Source organism: Cheilinus undulatus, linkage group 18, assembly GCF_018320785.1.
Source record: "Cheilinus undulatus linkage group 18, ASM1832078v1, whole genome shotgun sequence".
In the NCBI taxonomy this organism is placed as follows: domain Eukaryota; kingdom Metazoa; phylum Chordata; class Actinopteri; order Labriformes; family Labridae; genus Cheilinus; species Cheilinus undulatus.
Window position 1 is genome coordinate 43129426 of NC_054882.1, and position 18639 is coordinate 43148064.

The following is an 18639-nucleotide window of genomic DNA, read 5'->3' on the forward strand; positions in this document are numbered from 1 at the left end:
GAGTGACACCAAAACTGCTGTAGACTTCATCCATGTGACTGCAGATTGATTTATTTAGTTGATGGAACTAAGAGATGGTTTTATTCTGATTTAACCAAACAGACCGTTTTTATTTGTTTTATTCTGATTTAACCAAACAGACCGTTTTTATTTGTTTTATTCTGATTTAACCAAACAGACCGTTTTTATTTGTTTTATTCTGATTTAACCAAACAGACCGTTTTTATTTGTTTGAATCTGTTTTTAAAAAACAGACCGTTTTTATTTGTTTTATTTTGATTTAACCAAACAGACCGTTTTTATTTGTTTGAATCTGATTTTAAAAAACAGACCGTTTTATTTGTTTTATTCTGATTTAACCAAAAAGTGTGTTTAATGCTAAAAATGGTAGGAAGAAAAGATATGGTTTAACTTTGTATGAGAGGACAAAATGTTAAATATTTGACAAAAATGACCCTGTGATTCTACAGATAAAGACAAAAATGACCCCTCTGATTCTGCAGATAAAGACAAAAATGACCCCTCTGATTCTGTAGATAAAGACAAAAATGACCCCTGTGATTCTGTAGATAAAGACAAAAATGACCCCTCTGATTCTGTAGATAAAGACAAAAATGACCCCTCTGATTCTGTCAGAGGACAAAAATGACCCCTCTGATTCTGTAGATAAAGACAAAAATGACCCCTCTGATTCTGCAGATAAAGACAAAAATGACCCCTCTGATTCTGCAGATAAAGACAAAAATGACCCCTCTGATTCTGTAGATAAAGACAAAAATGACCCCTCTGATTCTGCAGATAAAGACAAAAATGACCCCTCTGATTCTGTAGATAAAGACAAAAATGACCCCTCTGATTCTGCAGATAAAGACAAAAATGACCCCTCTGATTCTGTAGATAAAGACAAAAATGACCCCTCTGATTCTGTAGATAAAGACAAAAATGACCCCTCTGATTCTGTCAGAGGACAAAAATGACCCCTCTGATTCTGCAGATAAAGACAAAATTGACCCCTCTGATTCTGTAGATAAAGACAAAAATGACCCCTCTGATTCTGCAGATAAAGACAAAAATGACCCCTCTGATTCTGTAGATAAAGACAAAAATGACCCCTCTGATTCTGTAGATAAAGACAAAAATGACCCCTCTGATTCTGAAGATAAAGACAAAAATGACCCCTGTGATTCTGTAGATAAAGACAAAAATGACCCCTCTGATTCTGCAGATAAAGACAAAAATGACCCCTCTGATTCTGTAGATAAAGACAAAAATGACCCCTCTGATTCTGCAGATAAAGACAAAAATGACCCCTCTGATTCTGTAGATAAAGACAAAAATGACCCCTCTGATTCTGCAGATAAAGACAAAAATGACCCCTCTGATTCTGCAGATAAAGACAAAAATGACCCCTCTGATTCTGTAGATAAAGACAAAAATGACCCCTCTGATTCTGCAGATAAAGACAAAAATGACCCCTCTGATTCTGTAGATAAAGACAAAAATGACACCTCTGATTCTGTAGATAAAGACAAAAATGACCCCTCTGATTCTGCAGATAAAGACAAAAATGACCCCTCTGATTCTGTAGATAAAGACAAAAATGACCCCTCTGATTCTGCAGATAAAGACAAAAATGACCCCTCTGATTCTGCAGATAAAGACAAAAATGACCCCTCTGATTCTGCAGATAAAGACAAAAATGACCCCTCTGATTCTGTAGATAAAGACAAAAATGACCCCTCTGATTCTGAAGATAAAGACAAAAATGACCCCTCTGATTCTGTAGATAAAGACAAAAATGACCCCTCTGATTCTGAAGATAAAGACAAAAATGACCCCTCTGATTCTGAAGATAAAGACAAAAATGACCCCTCTGATTCTGCAGAATTAATTTGTGGATTTATTCATTAATTGTAGTGTGTATTTTATAGGTTTACTATTCTTCTACAGTCTATGGGTGAAACAGACGAACTTTACATATTTTAATGTCATAATTGCTCTGATAATCACGTTAAGCATCTTGTTTCTATGCAACGCTCCATTCAGAAAGAAAGGACCGGAAGTTGCGCCCATATTTCACGCAGAGAGTCATGAGGTTAGGAATAAGGTGGATATTAGTAATAAAGTAATATTATTACTTTCCTTTTAAATTTGAAAGAAATAACTCCGACCAAAATAAATCAACCCGTCAGTCATGGCAGAAGAAAACAGAACATACCGTATGTAGTTTTATTATATCTTCGGGTGGCAGCCGTGCGGCTCCATAGCTCAGTGGTTAGAGCACTGGTCTTGTAAACCAGGGGTCGCGAGTTCGATCCTCGCTGGGGCCTATAAGATTCTTTATTGCTTGATCGTTTTCATAGATCATGTTTGTTATTCTATTATTTACGATGGAAGTTTTCTTTCTGTTATTTCTTCAATTGGGAGGAAGACACAGAAGCAGAGCTCTACTGATGCTACATGTTAGCATTTGGCTCTAAGTCTTACTTGGTTAACCACAGTGAATCCACACTGACACTTTGTGGCTTCAGTCAGAACTGCATGAAGTTGAGAATAAACAGACAGCAGATCAGATGTAAATATACACACATTGATCAACAGATTAATTTAACTAACTAGTTATTTAACCGATTAATTAATTAACTTACTGATTAATTAATACAAGTAAACAGACGGTAGCAGATAAGGTGGAAATGTAATAGATAGATAGTCAATTAAATGGGAAATCAAACGTCACACTCTGGTTTGTTGTAGTTTCAGCAACTTGCCACCAGGCGGCATTGTTATCACATGTTCCTTATCCTCTCTCTTTATCTTACAGCAGATTTTATTAAAAAAAATGTCTGAAAACTTAAAGCTGCAAACAGGCAGGTAATTCATGTAAACGACTGGATTGTTTGTATAAAGACAGATGTTTAGTTTTTAATTACCTGAGATTATTAACCCTAACCCTCCCACTCTTCATCCTAATGCTAACAGTCTGGATCGTTTATCATGCTGATGTTAGCGTTGGTGTCTCCTCTCATGTACAAACATGACCCCTGACCTGAGGACAGAGCAGATAGAGGCCAACAATGGTGAGAAATTTATGGAGCTTTAGGCATTCACAGCCAGATCTTCTTCTCACTGTGTGCTCACTGTTGTGTTTCCTCTTGTCTTTGATGGTCTTTTCAGCAGAGTGAACACAAATACTCCTCCTCCTCTTCATCATGCTGTTTCTCTCTGACCTCTGACCTCCGAGCAAACACAGAGCATGTTTTACGGTTTTACTCAGAGGTCTGCACAGACCGACTCCTTCAGAGGACAAGGGTCATAAAACAAAGAGTAAACATGGAGGGGCCGGTTCAGTCATTCAGAGGCACCAGACCCATGCTGTTCCCCAGTTTATCACAAGATACACAGAGATCTACCGTATTATCATTTTTAGTAACACTTTACCACAGCCATAACATCTATTCATAGTTTCAGTCTATAAGTCGACTGTATTACCATTACACCGCGTTCCACATTATTATGCAGATTGGATTTTAGTGTCATAAACATTCATTTTTTTGTTTTTCAGTTAAACTCACAGATGGTGTTGTGTCTTATAGCTCTGTGGATCACTGAAATCAGTCTCAGACACCTGTCATTAGTTTGCCAGGTGAGCCCAATTAAAGGATGTTCTACATTATTAAGCAGGCCACAGGTTTCAGCAATATGGGAAAGAAAAAGGAATGAAAGGAATGAAAACATGAGATATTTCAGGAAACTTTAGCGTGATCATCGTACTGTGAAGAAATTTGAGTCTGATTCAGAGCACAGACGGGTTCCTGCAGATAAAGTCATAATGAGGAAGGTTTCTGACAGACTAATTCATCAGATTAAGAGAGCAGATGCTAAAATGCCATTACAAAGCAGCAAACAGGTATTTGAAGCTGCTGGTGCCTCTGGAGTCCCACCAACCTCAAGGTGTAGGATCCTCCAGAGGCTTGCAGTCGTGTATAAACCTACTATTCAGCCCCCCCTAACCAATGCTCACAAGCAGAAACGGTTGCAGTGGGCCCAGAAATACATGAAGACTCATTTTCAAACAGTCTTGTTGACTGATGAGTGCCGTGCAACCCTGGATGGTCCAGATGGAGGAGTAGTGGATGGTTGGTGGATAGCCACCATGTCCCAACAAGGCTGTGACATCAGCAAGGAGGGGGCGGAGTGTTTGGGCTGGAATCATGGAGAGAGAGCTGGTAGGCCCCTTTAGGGTCCCTGAAGGTGTGAAAATGACCTCAGCAAAGTCTATGCCGAAGTCACCCCTGCCCCCGCAGACTCTAGGGAGATCTTCTCTATACTTGATGTAGCTTGCTTTGGTGGAGTTAGCAGCAGAAACACAAACAAATTATTGAAGAGATCTGAGGCACTCAAAAGGATCACTTAAAAAACTTTATTTCATCATAAAAATGTAGGAGAACATGTTTCAGCGATGCAGGCCTTCATCAGGACGTTTGAATGAAGAGATCAGCTGATCATCTCTTTGCTGTTAACTGTCTGATGAGAACGTTCTAATCAGTGCTCTCTGGCCTCTTTTAGTCTGGTCTGAAATTAATACTGCAGTCAGACTACCTGTTATAACTACAGTTAAATCCAGATCCAGCAGTCCAAGGGAATCAATCAAGGAACACTTCATTCATTCAACAGCAAGTCCAGGATGACCTGTTCATGAAGAGTCCTCAATGATTGTGGTCTAGCCCCGACCCTCTTCCTTCCAACATCATCTCATCGGCCATGATTAGTCAGGTGCCTCGGTGTAGGACGTCCTGTCTCTTAGCTCTGTGATCGCCTGATATGACTCGGGAACCATGGTAACAAACATAGGGACCAGCAAAACGCTGGACATCCAAGATAGTGTGGAGTCTAACAGCAGTCCAGCCCATTTTTTGGAGGTCTGTGAGATCAGTACTCTCTGGCCTCTGTTAGTTGAGTCTGAAACTGGTGGTCTGGGGGATTGGGGGTACAGTCCAGCCCATTGTTTGGCGGTCTAATGGCGTGGAAGCGGCTCCAGTCCCCCTTACAGAGGATCCAGGGCAGGACGTCAACCTGGTAATGGAGCTCTGCTGAGAACTCGGTGCTGATGAGGTCAGGGGATCCGGCGCCGCTGCCCCGTGTGATCAGCCTCATCTGGTCGTCATAGCAACAGTGCTGAGCGGCCAGCGTGGTGCTGTGATAGGACAACATGGAGCGGATGCAGAAGCGTGCTGAGGGTTTGTAGATGTCAAGGCGTTCTTTGGTTCCGCTGGCATCCCTCCAGCGGTACGTTCTCCCAAGGTGCAAATCGGCGATGTTGACAGCCCTGTAGACGACCTCAGATGGGTAAGAGCAAGGGCAGCTGGGTAATTCTGTTAATACCTGCTGAAGGTACTTCAGTAGGAAGTCGTTCTTACAGCTCAGCCACTGCTCACAGCTGTCCATGCCTGAAAATATAGAAATAAGTATATTTAAAAATCAAATAAAAATTTAAAATTTTGTCTAAACCTGAAAATCAGTTCATACTCACTTTTGTGAATCAGGTTCTTACTGATTCAACTGAATCAGTTCATACTACCCTTTTTAATGTTCATACTGATTCATTGGAAATTATTCATACTAACCTGCTGTCAGAGCATTGGAGCCACTGGTCGTCTGACTGTGAGGACTTTCTGTCACGGTAAGATCAGATTCAGTAACAGAGGGATCAGATTCTGTAATAGAGGGAGAATATCCACAGTAAAAAATAAATTCATAAAAAAGGACAGTATTGCATGACCCAGCTGTTCTCAACATGATTACTGTGTACTCCATGAGGATACATGGAAAATGTAAATGTACTTCTGCTGAATACAGCAGGGTTACATTCAGTTGTCAAATCAGTCCTAAACATCTCCAATCTCTTCAAAAACCATCATTTCCATGCAGCATGGGCCCAATTCATCCTCTAAACTGTAGGCAGATGTGGAATTAGGAAGATGGTTGTTGGTTAGGGTCTCTACAATGGAAAAAAAAACATTCGTAATAACAGGATGGTCTATATCGTCCACACAGAGCACAAACTAATGTTGACCTGAATGGTTGCCCTGGTTGTCACTGCTTTCTTCTTCTTTGCAGACATGCAAACCACCAACCAACTACCTCCACCTGCGGTTTTAGACCGTATACAAAGAACAATGTCACTGACATAAAAGCAGACCAAGAGGAGAGAGGAATCATGTCTGATGTGAAAATGCCCTATCTCTCCATCAGTAACCCTCTGATGGGAGTAATTCTAGAACTGCACCAAATCAGGTTATCGATTTGTGATCAAAGTGAAGATCATACCTGGGCAGTTCAAAAGGTCACAGGACCGTGACTCAGTGGCTGTGCACGCATAGCCGCAGGAACGTGTGCGTTTCTGAGTGCCGTGTCCACAGGTGGCGCTGCAGGGGGCCCACGTACTCCAGTCGTCCTCAAACACTGGGAAAAGAGCACACACAAAAAAATGTGATGACGATGACAAAACATGGGGAAAAAATGAAAAAACAGTTGGAAAAATAGGCATGGAACCACAACAAAGGGCTATAGAGACATGCGAGGACAGCATGGGACTATAGAGACATGTTAGGACAGCATGGGACTATAGAGACATGTTAGGACAGCATGGGACTATAGAGACATGTCAGGTGAGCATGGGACTATAGAGACATGTTGGGACAGCATGGGACTATAAAGATATGTGAGGACAGCATGGGACTATAGAGACATAGAAGGACAGCATGGGACTATAGAGACATGTGAGGACAGCATGGGACTATAGAGACATGTTAGGACAGCATGGGACAATAGAGACATGTAAGGACAGCATGGGACTATAGAGACATGTTAGGACAGCATGGAAGTATAAAGATATGTGAGGACAGCATGGGACTATAGAGACATGTCAGGTGAGCATGGGACTATAGAGACATGTTAGGACAGCATGGGACTATAGAGATGTGTTGGGACAGCATGGGACTATAGAGATGTGAGAGGACAGCATGGGACTATAAAGACACCTAAAGGACAGCATGGGACTATAGAGACATGTTGGGACAGCATGGGACTATAAAGATATGTTAGGACAGCATGGGACTATAGAGACATGTTAGGACAGCATGGGACTATAGAGACATGTTAGGACAGCATGGGACTATAGAGACATGTTAGGACAGCATGGGACTATAGAGACATGTTAGGACAGCATGGGACTATAGAGACATTTGAGGACAGCATGGGAGTATAAAGATATGTGAGGACAGCATGGGACTATAGAGACATGTTAGGACAGCATGGGACTATAGAGACATGTTGGGACAGCATGGGACTAAAGAGACATGTAAGGACAGCATGGGATTATAGAGACATGTCAGGTGAGCATGGGACTATAGAGACATGTTGGGACAGCATGGGACTATAGAGACATGTTGGGACAGCATGGGACTATAGAGACATGTTGGGACAGCATGGGACTATAAAGATATGTTAGGACAGCATGGGACTAAAGAGACATGTAAGGACAGCATGGGACTATAGAGACATGTTGGGACAGCATGGGACTATAAAGATATGTGAGGACAGCATTGGACTATAGAGACATAGAAGGACAGCATGGGACTATAGAGACATGTCAGGACAGCATGGGACTATAGAGACATGTTAGGACAGCATGGGAATATAGAGACACGTCAGGTGAGCATGGGACTATAGAGACATGTTAGGACAGCATGGGACTATAGAGACATGTTAGGACAGCATGGGACTATAGAGACATGTGAGGACAGCATGGGACTATAGAGACATGTTGGGACAGCATGGGACTATAGAGACATGTTAGGACAGCATGGGACTATAAAGATATGTGAGGACAGCATGGGACTATAGAGACATAGAAGGAGAGCATGGGACTATAGAGACATGTTGGGGCAGCATGGGACTAAAGAGACATGTAAGGACAGCATGGGACTATAGAGACATGTTGGGACAGCATGGGACTATAGAGACATGTAAGGACAGCATGGGACTCTAGAGACATGTTAGGACAGCATGGGACTATAGAGACATGTGAGGACATTATGGGACTATGGAGACATGTTAGGACAGCATGGGACTATAGAGACATGTTGGGACAGCATGGGACTATAGAGACATGTGAGGACAGCATGGGACTATAGAGATGTGTTGGGACAGCATGGGACTATAGAGACATGTTGGGACAGCATGGGACTATAGAGCCATGTGAGGACAGCATGGGACTATAGAGATGTGTTGGGACAGCATGGGACTATAGAGCCATGTGAGGACAGCATGGGACTATAGAGCCATGTGAGGACAGCATGGGACTATAGAGACATGTCAGAGACATTCCACATACAGCCTCTAGCTAATTGAACAGGCCTGACTTAGACTTAGATACCAAAGTACTAAAACCTGGGTCACTCACAAAGAGCTACAAATCTGCAGAGGATTTCACTGCTATCCATATAAATTGCATTTGTTTCTTTCTCACCGTAGGTATCATCTTTTGTGTCCCAGCCATTGTCCCAGTGACCCCTCCAGTCCCCGCCCACGCCACTGAGGACAGACTCTTCATGGTCAGAGATGTGGTCCTTGGGTTGTTTGTCCTGACCTGCCCTCTCGTTCTCCAACTGATAGGGGTAATCCCAGAACAATGGCCAGAACAGCTTCCTGTGGCTGCTGGCCCACATCGATGATGTCCCCGACCAGTCGCTACGCTGGCTGTCTTTGGCGAGATCCATCTCGACCTCGGTCTGAGCATCATCCACCACCTCAATGGTCACCTATGAACATATCATCACCAATGGGTTTGTGCCAAATTCTACAGAAATCCAGAGATCTCACAAGCACAGATGTACAACCAGCTAAAACCATGTTGCTCTGTCCTCTGTGCTGAAAAGACATAAAAACTGTGATGCCACTGCGGGACGTTTAAATAAAGATTAGATTAAAGACGAGCATCATGAAAGAGTTTATTGTTCAGCAGACGGAGGATGGAAGGATGAACTGATAACTGCATGACAAACAGGTCTGGACAGAGGGTTGATTTCATCTGTACAGACACAGCTGAGACTCAAACACTCAGCCGTACACAGACGATGGCGTGTTTGAACACAACTCAGTACTTTAGTTTGTTCATGAACAAAGTTTACATAGACATCAGTATCTCTGTTATAGGTCTTATTCTGGTGTTGATCATAGAGCAACACTGAGATGTGGTTTGGGCACATTGCTGGTCTCTGTTCCTGCATTTTAAGTATGGATAGTTTAGTTTCTTCTGATAATCTAATCTTCTCTGTCCAACAGACAGACAGTCACAGTGTCAAACTTTATTTCTCTTCATATTCAGACCACAAAAATAAACATTTTTCTACTCTGCAAGGCGCTGGCCTCATCGTATGTCTGCACACTGACCTGCTGACTATTTCTGTCCAAACCTCACATGCTTGTGATTTGGACTTTCTGCCCTTTCTTTGATTTCTCTGAGCTCTGTGGAGATGTTTGAGGTTCAGCATCTCTGTGGAGCTTCCTGCTGTTAAAGGTCCAACATGAGGAAACTTTATACGCAGCTCTGACTCAAAGCAGCTGTTCAGACCAAACAAGCAGAATAAAGAAAGACCTGATGATGAGAACTGAGATGAAAAATGACCAAGGACCTGAGGATCAGCCCCCTCTCATGTGACTGATGGTTTATACCTAAAACACAAATATTCTGAGAATTTTCAAGAAGAGCTCAGAACCAACCCTGAAAGTTTGATTAAGTGATTTAGAAAGGGACAGAAACTTTTACTTACAGCTGGTTCTCATCAGGTACCCGGGCCCAGATCCGAGTACATTTCACGCTAAATTGGGGTTAATTTGATCAGTGTGAACATAAGTGTTCATTTCTTACTTACCAGAGCGGTCTTGGACTCCATGCATGTGAGCACAGGTTGTGGGAGGTATGAACACAACTGTGACTGGCTATCATCAGTGAATAGAGCTGTAAAGTCAATTCTAAACATCTACTGTCTCTATAAAACCATTGTATCCTCTCAGCATGGGTCCATTACAGAAACTTCTGTGTGGAGAACACCGGACCCACCAGGACTAGACGGTGTTTCTCAAACAACAAACTCTGGATTAATCCTGACATTAGGGCTCTTTTTAAAGGAGAAGAAGAGGGCCTAAGTCAGGAAACATAGAGGAGCTGAAGACTGTCCAGGGGGAGCTGGAAAATCACGGAGGGGAGGGACAGATATACAGTCATGGATATGCACCCCTGGAATGTTTCCAGAAAATACACCATTTCTCCTACAAATTGTTGCAATTACAAATGTTTTTGGTGTACATATGTTTATTTCCTTTATGTGCATTGGACCAACACAAAAAAACAGACGAAAAAAAAAAATTGGCATAATTTTACACAAAACTCAAAAAATGAGCCGGACAAAATGATTGTCACCCTTTTAAAACTATGGGTAAAGCATTTGATTTCAAGCATGTGATGCTCATTTAAACTCACCTGTGGCAGTAACAGGTGCTGGCAATCTAGAAATCACACCTGAAGCCAGTTAGAATGTCTAAAAGTTGACTCAACCTTTGTGTTGTGTCTGTGTGTGTCACACCAAGCATGGAGAAGAGGAAGAAGAGCCCAGAACTGTCTGAGGACTTAAGAAGCAAAAAACAATCTCAAGGTTAAAGGCCATCTCCAGAGATCCTGAAATTCCTTTGTCCACTGTGTGTAATATATCAAGAAGTTTATAACCATGAATCTGTGGCTAATCTCCCTGGACGTGGACGGAAGAGAAAAACTGACAAAAGAATGCAACGCAGGATAGTTGGAATGGTGGATAAACATCCTCAGTCAACTTCCACACAGATTCAGGCTGTCCTGCAGACTCAGGGTGCAAAAGTGTCAGCTGGGACCATATGTGGTCATCTGAATGAGATGAAGCACTATGGCAGGAGACCCAGGAGAACCCCACTGCTGACAAAGAGACATAAAAAAGCCAGACTGGAGTTGGCTAAAATGTACCTGAGTAAGCCTCAATCCTTCTGGGAGAACATTTAGTGGACAGATGAGACTAAGGTAGAGCTTTTTTGAAAAGCACGTCATTCTACTGTTTACAGAAAACAGAATGAGGCCTACAAAGAAAAGAACACAGTACCTACAGTCAAACATGGTGGAGGTTCAAAGATGTTTTGGGGTTATTTTGCTGCCTCTGGCACTGGGTGCCTTGACTGTGTGCAAGGAATCATGAAATCTGGAGACTATCAAAAGATTTTGGGCCGCAATGTAGGGCCTAGTGTCAGAAAGCTGGGTCTGGGTCAGAGGTCATGGGTGTTCCAGCAGGACAATGACCCCAAACATACCCCAAAAAGCACCAAGAAATGGTTGGAGACAAAGCTGGAGAGTTCTGAAGTGGCCAGCAATGAGTCCGGATCTAGATCCCATTAGGGCTGCCACAAATGATAATTTTTTATGTCGACTAATCTGGTGATTATTTTTATGATTGGTCGACTAATCGTGGCTATTTGGTATACTATTTTGGATCCCCGTTTTACCTTGCTTCCTTATGCATGCACACCTGTGAAAACTTAATGGTTTAGCAAACTGCCATGACATGTCAAGTTGCTACATCGTCAAGGTTTGTTTTTCCTCTAATATAAAAGTATTAAACTGATAAGTAAATTGCACACTAAATAGCGTTACTGAAAAAAACGTTACCTTAACAAATATTAAAGATGGTTTTCCGACTGATTAACCTACGGCACCAATGTTATAAGTAGGCTACTGGAATTAATCCTCGTGCCTGAAGCACAAAGGGCTCAGTAACTCAATGCAAAAAAACTAAAAGATATTCATGCAACTTGCAAACTTGCCCACTCGCGGTATTTGAAGACGCAGTAGCTACAGTGTGTTTACGTTTTCAGGCGTTCGTGCATTGCCGTAGTGCTGCCATGGTACGAGAGTTTGACTTGACACAGTCTGCAGTTGATTTGTTTCACCAATTTGTTTTCTGTAAAATGTTCCCAAACTTTAGAAGCTTTGGGTCGGCTTTTTGGTGTGTTCTCCGTGCTTTCCGCCATGCTTAACTTCTTCTTCTTAGTTTCTGTGAATAATGTAAACAGTGGGAGTGATACTGCCCCCACCACTTCCTATAGTGAACTGCAAGTACAGATGAGTCCTTACCGGCCGGTACTAGATTTTACCGATATAAAAAACAATAATACGACGTGTCGACACTTGAATTCCCGCGTCAACAAATTTTTATAGTCGACACAAACGATGATGTCGACGAATCGTTGCAGCCCTAGATCCCATTGAACACCTATGGAGAGATCTCAAAACTGCTGTTGAAGAAGCACCCTTCAAATCTGAGAGACCTGGAGCAGTTTGCAAAAGAAGAGTGGTCCAAAATTCCAGCTGAGAGGAGTAAGAAGCTTGTTGATGGTAATAGGAAGAGATTGGTTTCAGTTATTTCTTCCCAAGGGTGTGCAACCAAATATTAAGTTGAGGGTGCCAATAATTTTGTCCCACCCATTTTTGAGTTTTGTGTAAAATTATGTCAACTTTGTCTTTTTTTTTCTTCTGTTTTTTTTTGTGTTGCTCCAATGCACATAAAGGAAATAAACATGTGTATACCAAAAACATTTGTAATTGCAACAATATCTGGGAGAAATGGTGTATTTTCTGGAAAAAATCCAGGGGTGCCAATACTTTTGTCCATGACTGTAGGCAGAATATGGAGGAACCGCTGAAGGAGAACAATGCCAGGGGAGTTTGGAGAGACCTCACAACCATTTCAGGCCACCAGGAGCTGAACTCCCAGGCAGGTTTGAGGAGATATCTGCACTCTGTCCAGACACTCCACCCCCCACCCCCAACCCATATACACAGTATTCAGCTCACCCCCACCTCCAACCCACACTGCTCCTACACAGTCCCCCGCCTCCAACCTGTCCCTTACATCTGTTTAACCTGAGCCTGAAACTGGGAAGGATGCCACACCTCTGGTAGACGTCCTGCGTGGTACCCGTGCCAAAGACCCCGCATTCCAAGGACCCTAGCTGCTACAGGCCGGTGGCCTGAACATCCCACCTCATGAAGGCCCTGGAGCAGCTGGTCCCTGCCCATCTGCACCTCCTGTAGAGCTTGTCCATGGACCCACTGCAGTTTGTGTACCAGCATGGCATCTAAGTAGATGACACCATCATCTTCCTCCTCCAATGAGCTCTGTCCCACCTGGAGTCAACACCATCAGGCCAGACACCCTGAGGGACAAGCTGGAGCTTTTGGGAGTGGACCAACACCTCACAAGCTGGATTGTGGACTACCTCATGAACTGCCCACAGTATGTGAGGACCCAGGACTGTGTGTCAGAGACTGTCCTCTGCAGTGTAGGAGTCCCCCAGGGAACGGTGCTGGCGCCGTCCCTCTTCACCCTCTACACTCCCACCTGTCATCCACCCGCCACCTACAGAAGTTCTCTGATGACTCTGCCATTGTCATGAGGCCGACAGGCCATACAAAGGAGTCATCCAGGACTTTGAGGACTGGTGCCAGCAGAACCACCTCCAGATTAACACTGGAAAGACCAAGGAGCTGGTTGTAGACCCCCCCCCCCCCCCATCACCACTGAACATCCAGGGAAGGGACATTGAGAAGGTGACATCTCATCAGTACCTGGGTGTTCATCTGAACCATAATCTGGACTGGACTGATAACATCACTGCACTTTATGCTAGAAGAGGGTCAATAGCAACAGCAAAATAAGCTGGTTGGCACTGGCAGAGAAGATTTGGCAAATTTTTCAAGGGTGCAACCCACATACTCAGCTCTGCTGCTCATCCCACAAATGCATGTTCCTTACAAATGTGGCATCATTTAAGGGAAATAAACAGGCTTTCCTGCGGCATAAGATTTAGTGCCAAGTAGCATTGTTACAACAAAGAAATAATCTACCAAACACAAATTTGCAGACCAGATCAGACCAGACCAGAGGTCAGGGGCCTGAGTCTGTTTGGCTTGTGTTCACACTGATCAAATAAAGCAGCTTTTAGGGTCCAGTTAAGTCTGATCCAAATGTAAATCTAGCCTTGTGGATCTTAACGTACCTGAATGTTGGGGTTCTGGGAGCTCATGTCTGCGTTGGCAAGTTCTGGAAAGTTCCGCAGGTTGAGGATGAAGATGGTACTGTCTTCTTCAGGTGTCAGTGAAGGAAGGACCCCATGCACCCAGTGCAATCTGGACCAGGAAGATGCTGGAGCAGATGATGGAGTCTGGAGCAGATTCTCTTGCTCACGCTCCTCAAGAGTCCACATGTCTTTACCATAACTATGCTCTGCTGATACCTGAGAAGAGAAGAACAGTGAACATTATTCTTAATATGACAAAGCATGTGTTTGTTTGTGGAGTTTAAACAGTTCCTTCAACATACAAAGAACAGACAGGATTCTATCTGACTGTGATGGTATAGGGTACGGGGGGGGGGGGGGGGTTCGGGTAGGGTTAGGATTAGTAGGGTAGGGTAGGAAAGAGAAGGTTAGGGAAGGATAGGGTAGAACTGGTTAAGGGTTATCTTTAGTGTGTATATAGTATGGTTGGGTATCAACAGTGTGTATATAGTACAGTTGTTGTGTAACTTAAAGATCATGTCCTGGTCTAAAGTCAGAAATGTAAGTCTTTAAATATAAATAAATGTTATCCATGTCATGTATTCATTTGCAGTAAAGCTCATGTGTCTTCATTAAAACACACGGAGGAAAATAAGCCAGCATGCTCACAGTTGTTGGACATTTGAGAGTGTCTGTACCGCACATACCCTCCACAATAAAAGCACAACTTAAACTTGAACTGGCTGAAGAATTTGACGCCCTTCACCACATGTAGCTGCAGCTTGGACTTCTTTACGAGGATGAATAGGCAGAGAGACGCAGGGAGGATCTATATGACAGATATATGTTCCCGAATGAAACAGAAGTGCTCATCGATGAGACCTCGACCATAAATTATGCTCTCCTGTGCTTCCGATCTGTTACATATCCTTCCAAGTGGCCCTTAGCTACCACCATGACCTAAACAGCATCTCCACCATCAACAGACTCAGGCTCTGTACATGCTAGCTCCAGGTAGTGACAACACTGATGCTACCCTCACTACCACATGGCCCCTAATGGGCCCCTACCCCATTTAAAAAGACTGATGGGCGTCAAGAGCCAGGACAACACCAAGACTGTCAGATTGGTGCGAACCTCCGTTCCCTGGTATTTTATCTGACCAGTCCAGTAACACCTCTGGGACGATGGACGGTGAGCCCTGGCATCACAGAGCCCCTCCCCTTCACATTAGATCTCATTTCCCACCATGCAAACATGACACATTCTCTAATCATTCCTACCCTTTGGCATGGCAATCAAAGCCCTAACAGCATTGCCATCTTTAGTAGACAATGGCTCTTATGAAAGCTCAAAGTAGTGATGAATCATACTACCCACTAGGGATGAACAGCACAGGTGTTTTTCCTTTATTTACACCAGCAATATGTACAAATTCATCATGTTATTTACAAACAAATAATAAATGAAGATCGAGCAATTTCCAGCTGACATAGACTGATATTTACAGCTGATATAGACTGATATAGACTGATATTTACAGCTGATATAGACTGATATAGGCCGATATTTACAGCTGATATAGACTGATATTTACAGCTGATATAGACTGATATTTACAGCTGATATAGACTGATATTTACAGCTGATATAGACTGATATTTACAGCTGATATAGGCTGATATTTACAGCTGATATAGGCTGATATTTACAGCTGATATAGACTGATATTTACAGCTGATATAGGCTGATATTTACAGCTGATATAGGCTGATATTTACAGCTGATATAGACTGATATAGACTGATATTTACAGCTGATATAGACTGATATTTACAGCTGATATAGACTGATATTTACAGCTGATATAGACTGATATTTACAGCTGATATAGACTGATATTTACAGCTGATATAGACTGATATGGACTGATATTTACAGCTGATGTAGACTGATATTTACAGCTGATAAAGACTGATATAGACTGATATTTACAGCTGATATAGACTGATATGGACTGATATTTACAGCTGATGTAGACTGATATTTACAGCTGATAAAGACTGATATAGACTGATATTTACAGCTGATATAGACTGATATAGACTGATATTTACAGCTGATGTAGACTGATATTTACAGCTGATATAGACCGATATAGACTGATATTTACAGCTGATATAGACAGATATAGACTGATATTTACAGCTGATGTAGACTGATATTTACAGCTGATATAGACCGATATAGACTGATATTTACAGCTGATATAGACTGATATAGACTGATATTTACAGCTGATGTAGACTGATATTTACAGCTGATATAGACCGATATAGACTGATATTTACAGCTGATATAGACTGATATGGACTGATCTTTACACCTGATTTAGACTGATATAGACTGATATTAACAGCTGATATAGACTGATATTTACAGCTGATATAGACTGATATTTACAGCTGATATAGACTGATATAGACTGATATTTACAGCTGATATAGACTTATATAGACTGATATTTACAGCTGATATAGACTGATATGGACTGATCTTTACACCTGATATAGACTGATATAGACTGATATTAACAGCTGATATAGACTGATATTTACAGCTGATATAGACTGATATAGACTGATATTTACAGCTGATATAGACTGATATAGACTGATATTAACAGCTGATATAGACTGATATTTACAGCTGATATAGACTGATATAGACTGATATTTACAGCTGATATAGACTGATATTTACAGCTGATATAGACTGATATTTACAGCTGATATAGACTGATATTTACAGCTGATATAGACTGATATTTACAGCTGATATAGACCGATATAGACTGATATTTACAGCTGATATAGACTGATATAGACTGATATTTACAGCTGATATAGACTGATATTTACAGCTGATATAGACTGATATAGACTGATATTTACAGCTGATATAGACTGATATTTACAGCTGATATAGACTGATATTTACAGCTGATATAGACCGATATAGACTGATATTTACAGCTGATATAGACTGATATAGACTGATATTTACAGCTGATATAGACTGATATTTACACCTGATATAGACTGATATTTACAGGTGAAAGTATTATTCTAAATGAAATCCATGCATTCATCAGCAGAATAGAAGTAACTTCCTTTAATTAGCTGACTTACTGTAATATGATGTGTTTGGGGTCAGCTTGGTTAAATGAATATTAGGAAAATGTAAGTAAATGTCACGGTGTGATCAAACCTAACACAGGTTAAAAAAAAAAGGTTTATTTTTGAGGATAAACTAGAATGAATCTATCTGTCAGGAGGAGACATTTCTGTGTTAATCCATCAGAATAGAACCATGACCTTTTTAACTCTTAGACCCCTAAAGACTAAACAGAGATATACCTATCCATGTTGCCCAGCCCTAGAACTAATGTAGGGACCAGTGTTGGCCTTACCTTTGGATCTGTCTCCGTAGAGTTTCTGTCGATATTCGTAGGAAACCCGCAGACTGACGTGAGGAACACAACCACCAACAGCACAGGACCCGTTAAACCCCGGTCCGGACCCGCTTTCCTCCGCTCCATCAGCCCTGATACTCAGATCTTTCCTCAAAGCTGTACCAATCCTCTAAAACCTTCCAGATTATATTTAATCCATCAGATCTTTTGGGATTTTTCTGGTAAACTCAAATCGTTTACACTTCCATTAGACCCCTCCAAACCCTGCAGAGAGCTCTAAATCCGTTAGACCCCTCCAAACCCTGCAGAGAGCTCTAAATCCCTTAGACCCCTCCAAACCCTGCAGAGAGCTCTAAATCCGTTTGACTGTCCGTTCTTTGGTGTCAGGTCCTGCAGAAAGTTTCACCTCTAAAGTCGTTTGCCTCTTTCGTTCAGTCCCTTCGTGTCTCTCCCGTAAATCTGCATCTCCGTGGCTTCTCCTCTCCTCATTCTTCGTGACATGAATCCATCAGATCCCCCTAGTCTCTGTGGCCATTTCACGACCGAACAGAACTTTAAATGTCCTCCTTTTCTCAGGCACAAACTCTCCTCCCATCATCGGCTCTTCTTCATGAGTCCGTCTCCTCTTCTCTGCTCGGCTCTGTGATCTGGATCTGCTGTCCTGTTTGCTGCTGATCACCGAAAGCGCACTGGCTTAGCCCCTCCCCCGCCATGTGACGTCATTCAGAGGTATATTCAGGAATGGCAGATCCTCACAAGCTTTTAGAGGTCAGTCACTGGTATGATGGAGATGGTTGATGGTCTCTAAAGCAGGTCTAACAGGGTCACCATTTAACCACAAACTATCAGCCTCATTTTCACCAGAAATAAAATATGAACATAACAGCACTGATGATAAATCATTTGGAAATTCAAAAAAGTAAAAATGGTAAGTTTAAAGGCTCAAATCTGAGATAAAAAATCCAACGTAATAGTTCAAAGATCAGAGCACGATATTAAAAATAGAAAAATAATGTTTTTAAAGA

At 42.1% G+C, this 18639-nt stretch overlaps 1 protein-coding gene and 1 non-coding gene across 2 annotated transcripts; one reads left to right on the forward strand and one right to left on the reverse strand.

Moving 5' to 3' along the window:
* The first annotated feature begins 2257 nt into the window (after positions 1-2257).
* trnat-ugu lies at positions 2258-2330 on the forward strand. Its single transcript has one exon. It is a non-coding gene; the product is annotated as a tRNA-Thr (tRNA).
* A 2076-nt stretch (positions 2331-4406) lies between these two features.
* On the reverse strand, positions 4407-18241 carry LOC121526422 (isthmin-2-like). The gene is made up of 6 exons (XM_041813000.1): positions 17612-18241; positions 14140-14376; positions 8531-8822; positions 6328-6462; positions 5625-5714; positions 4407-5447 (listed from the first exon to the last, which is right to left on the reverse strand). Exons 1-6 carry the CDS (start codon positions 17738-17740, stop codon positions 4930-4932), a joined length of 1401 nt encoding a protein of 466 aa, XP_041668934.1. The 5' UTR covers positions 17741-18241; the 3' UTR covers positions 4407-4929.
* Positions 18242-18639: the final 398 nt, after the last annotated feature.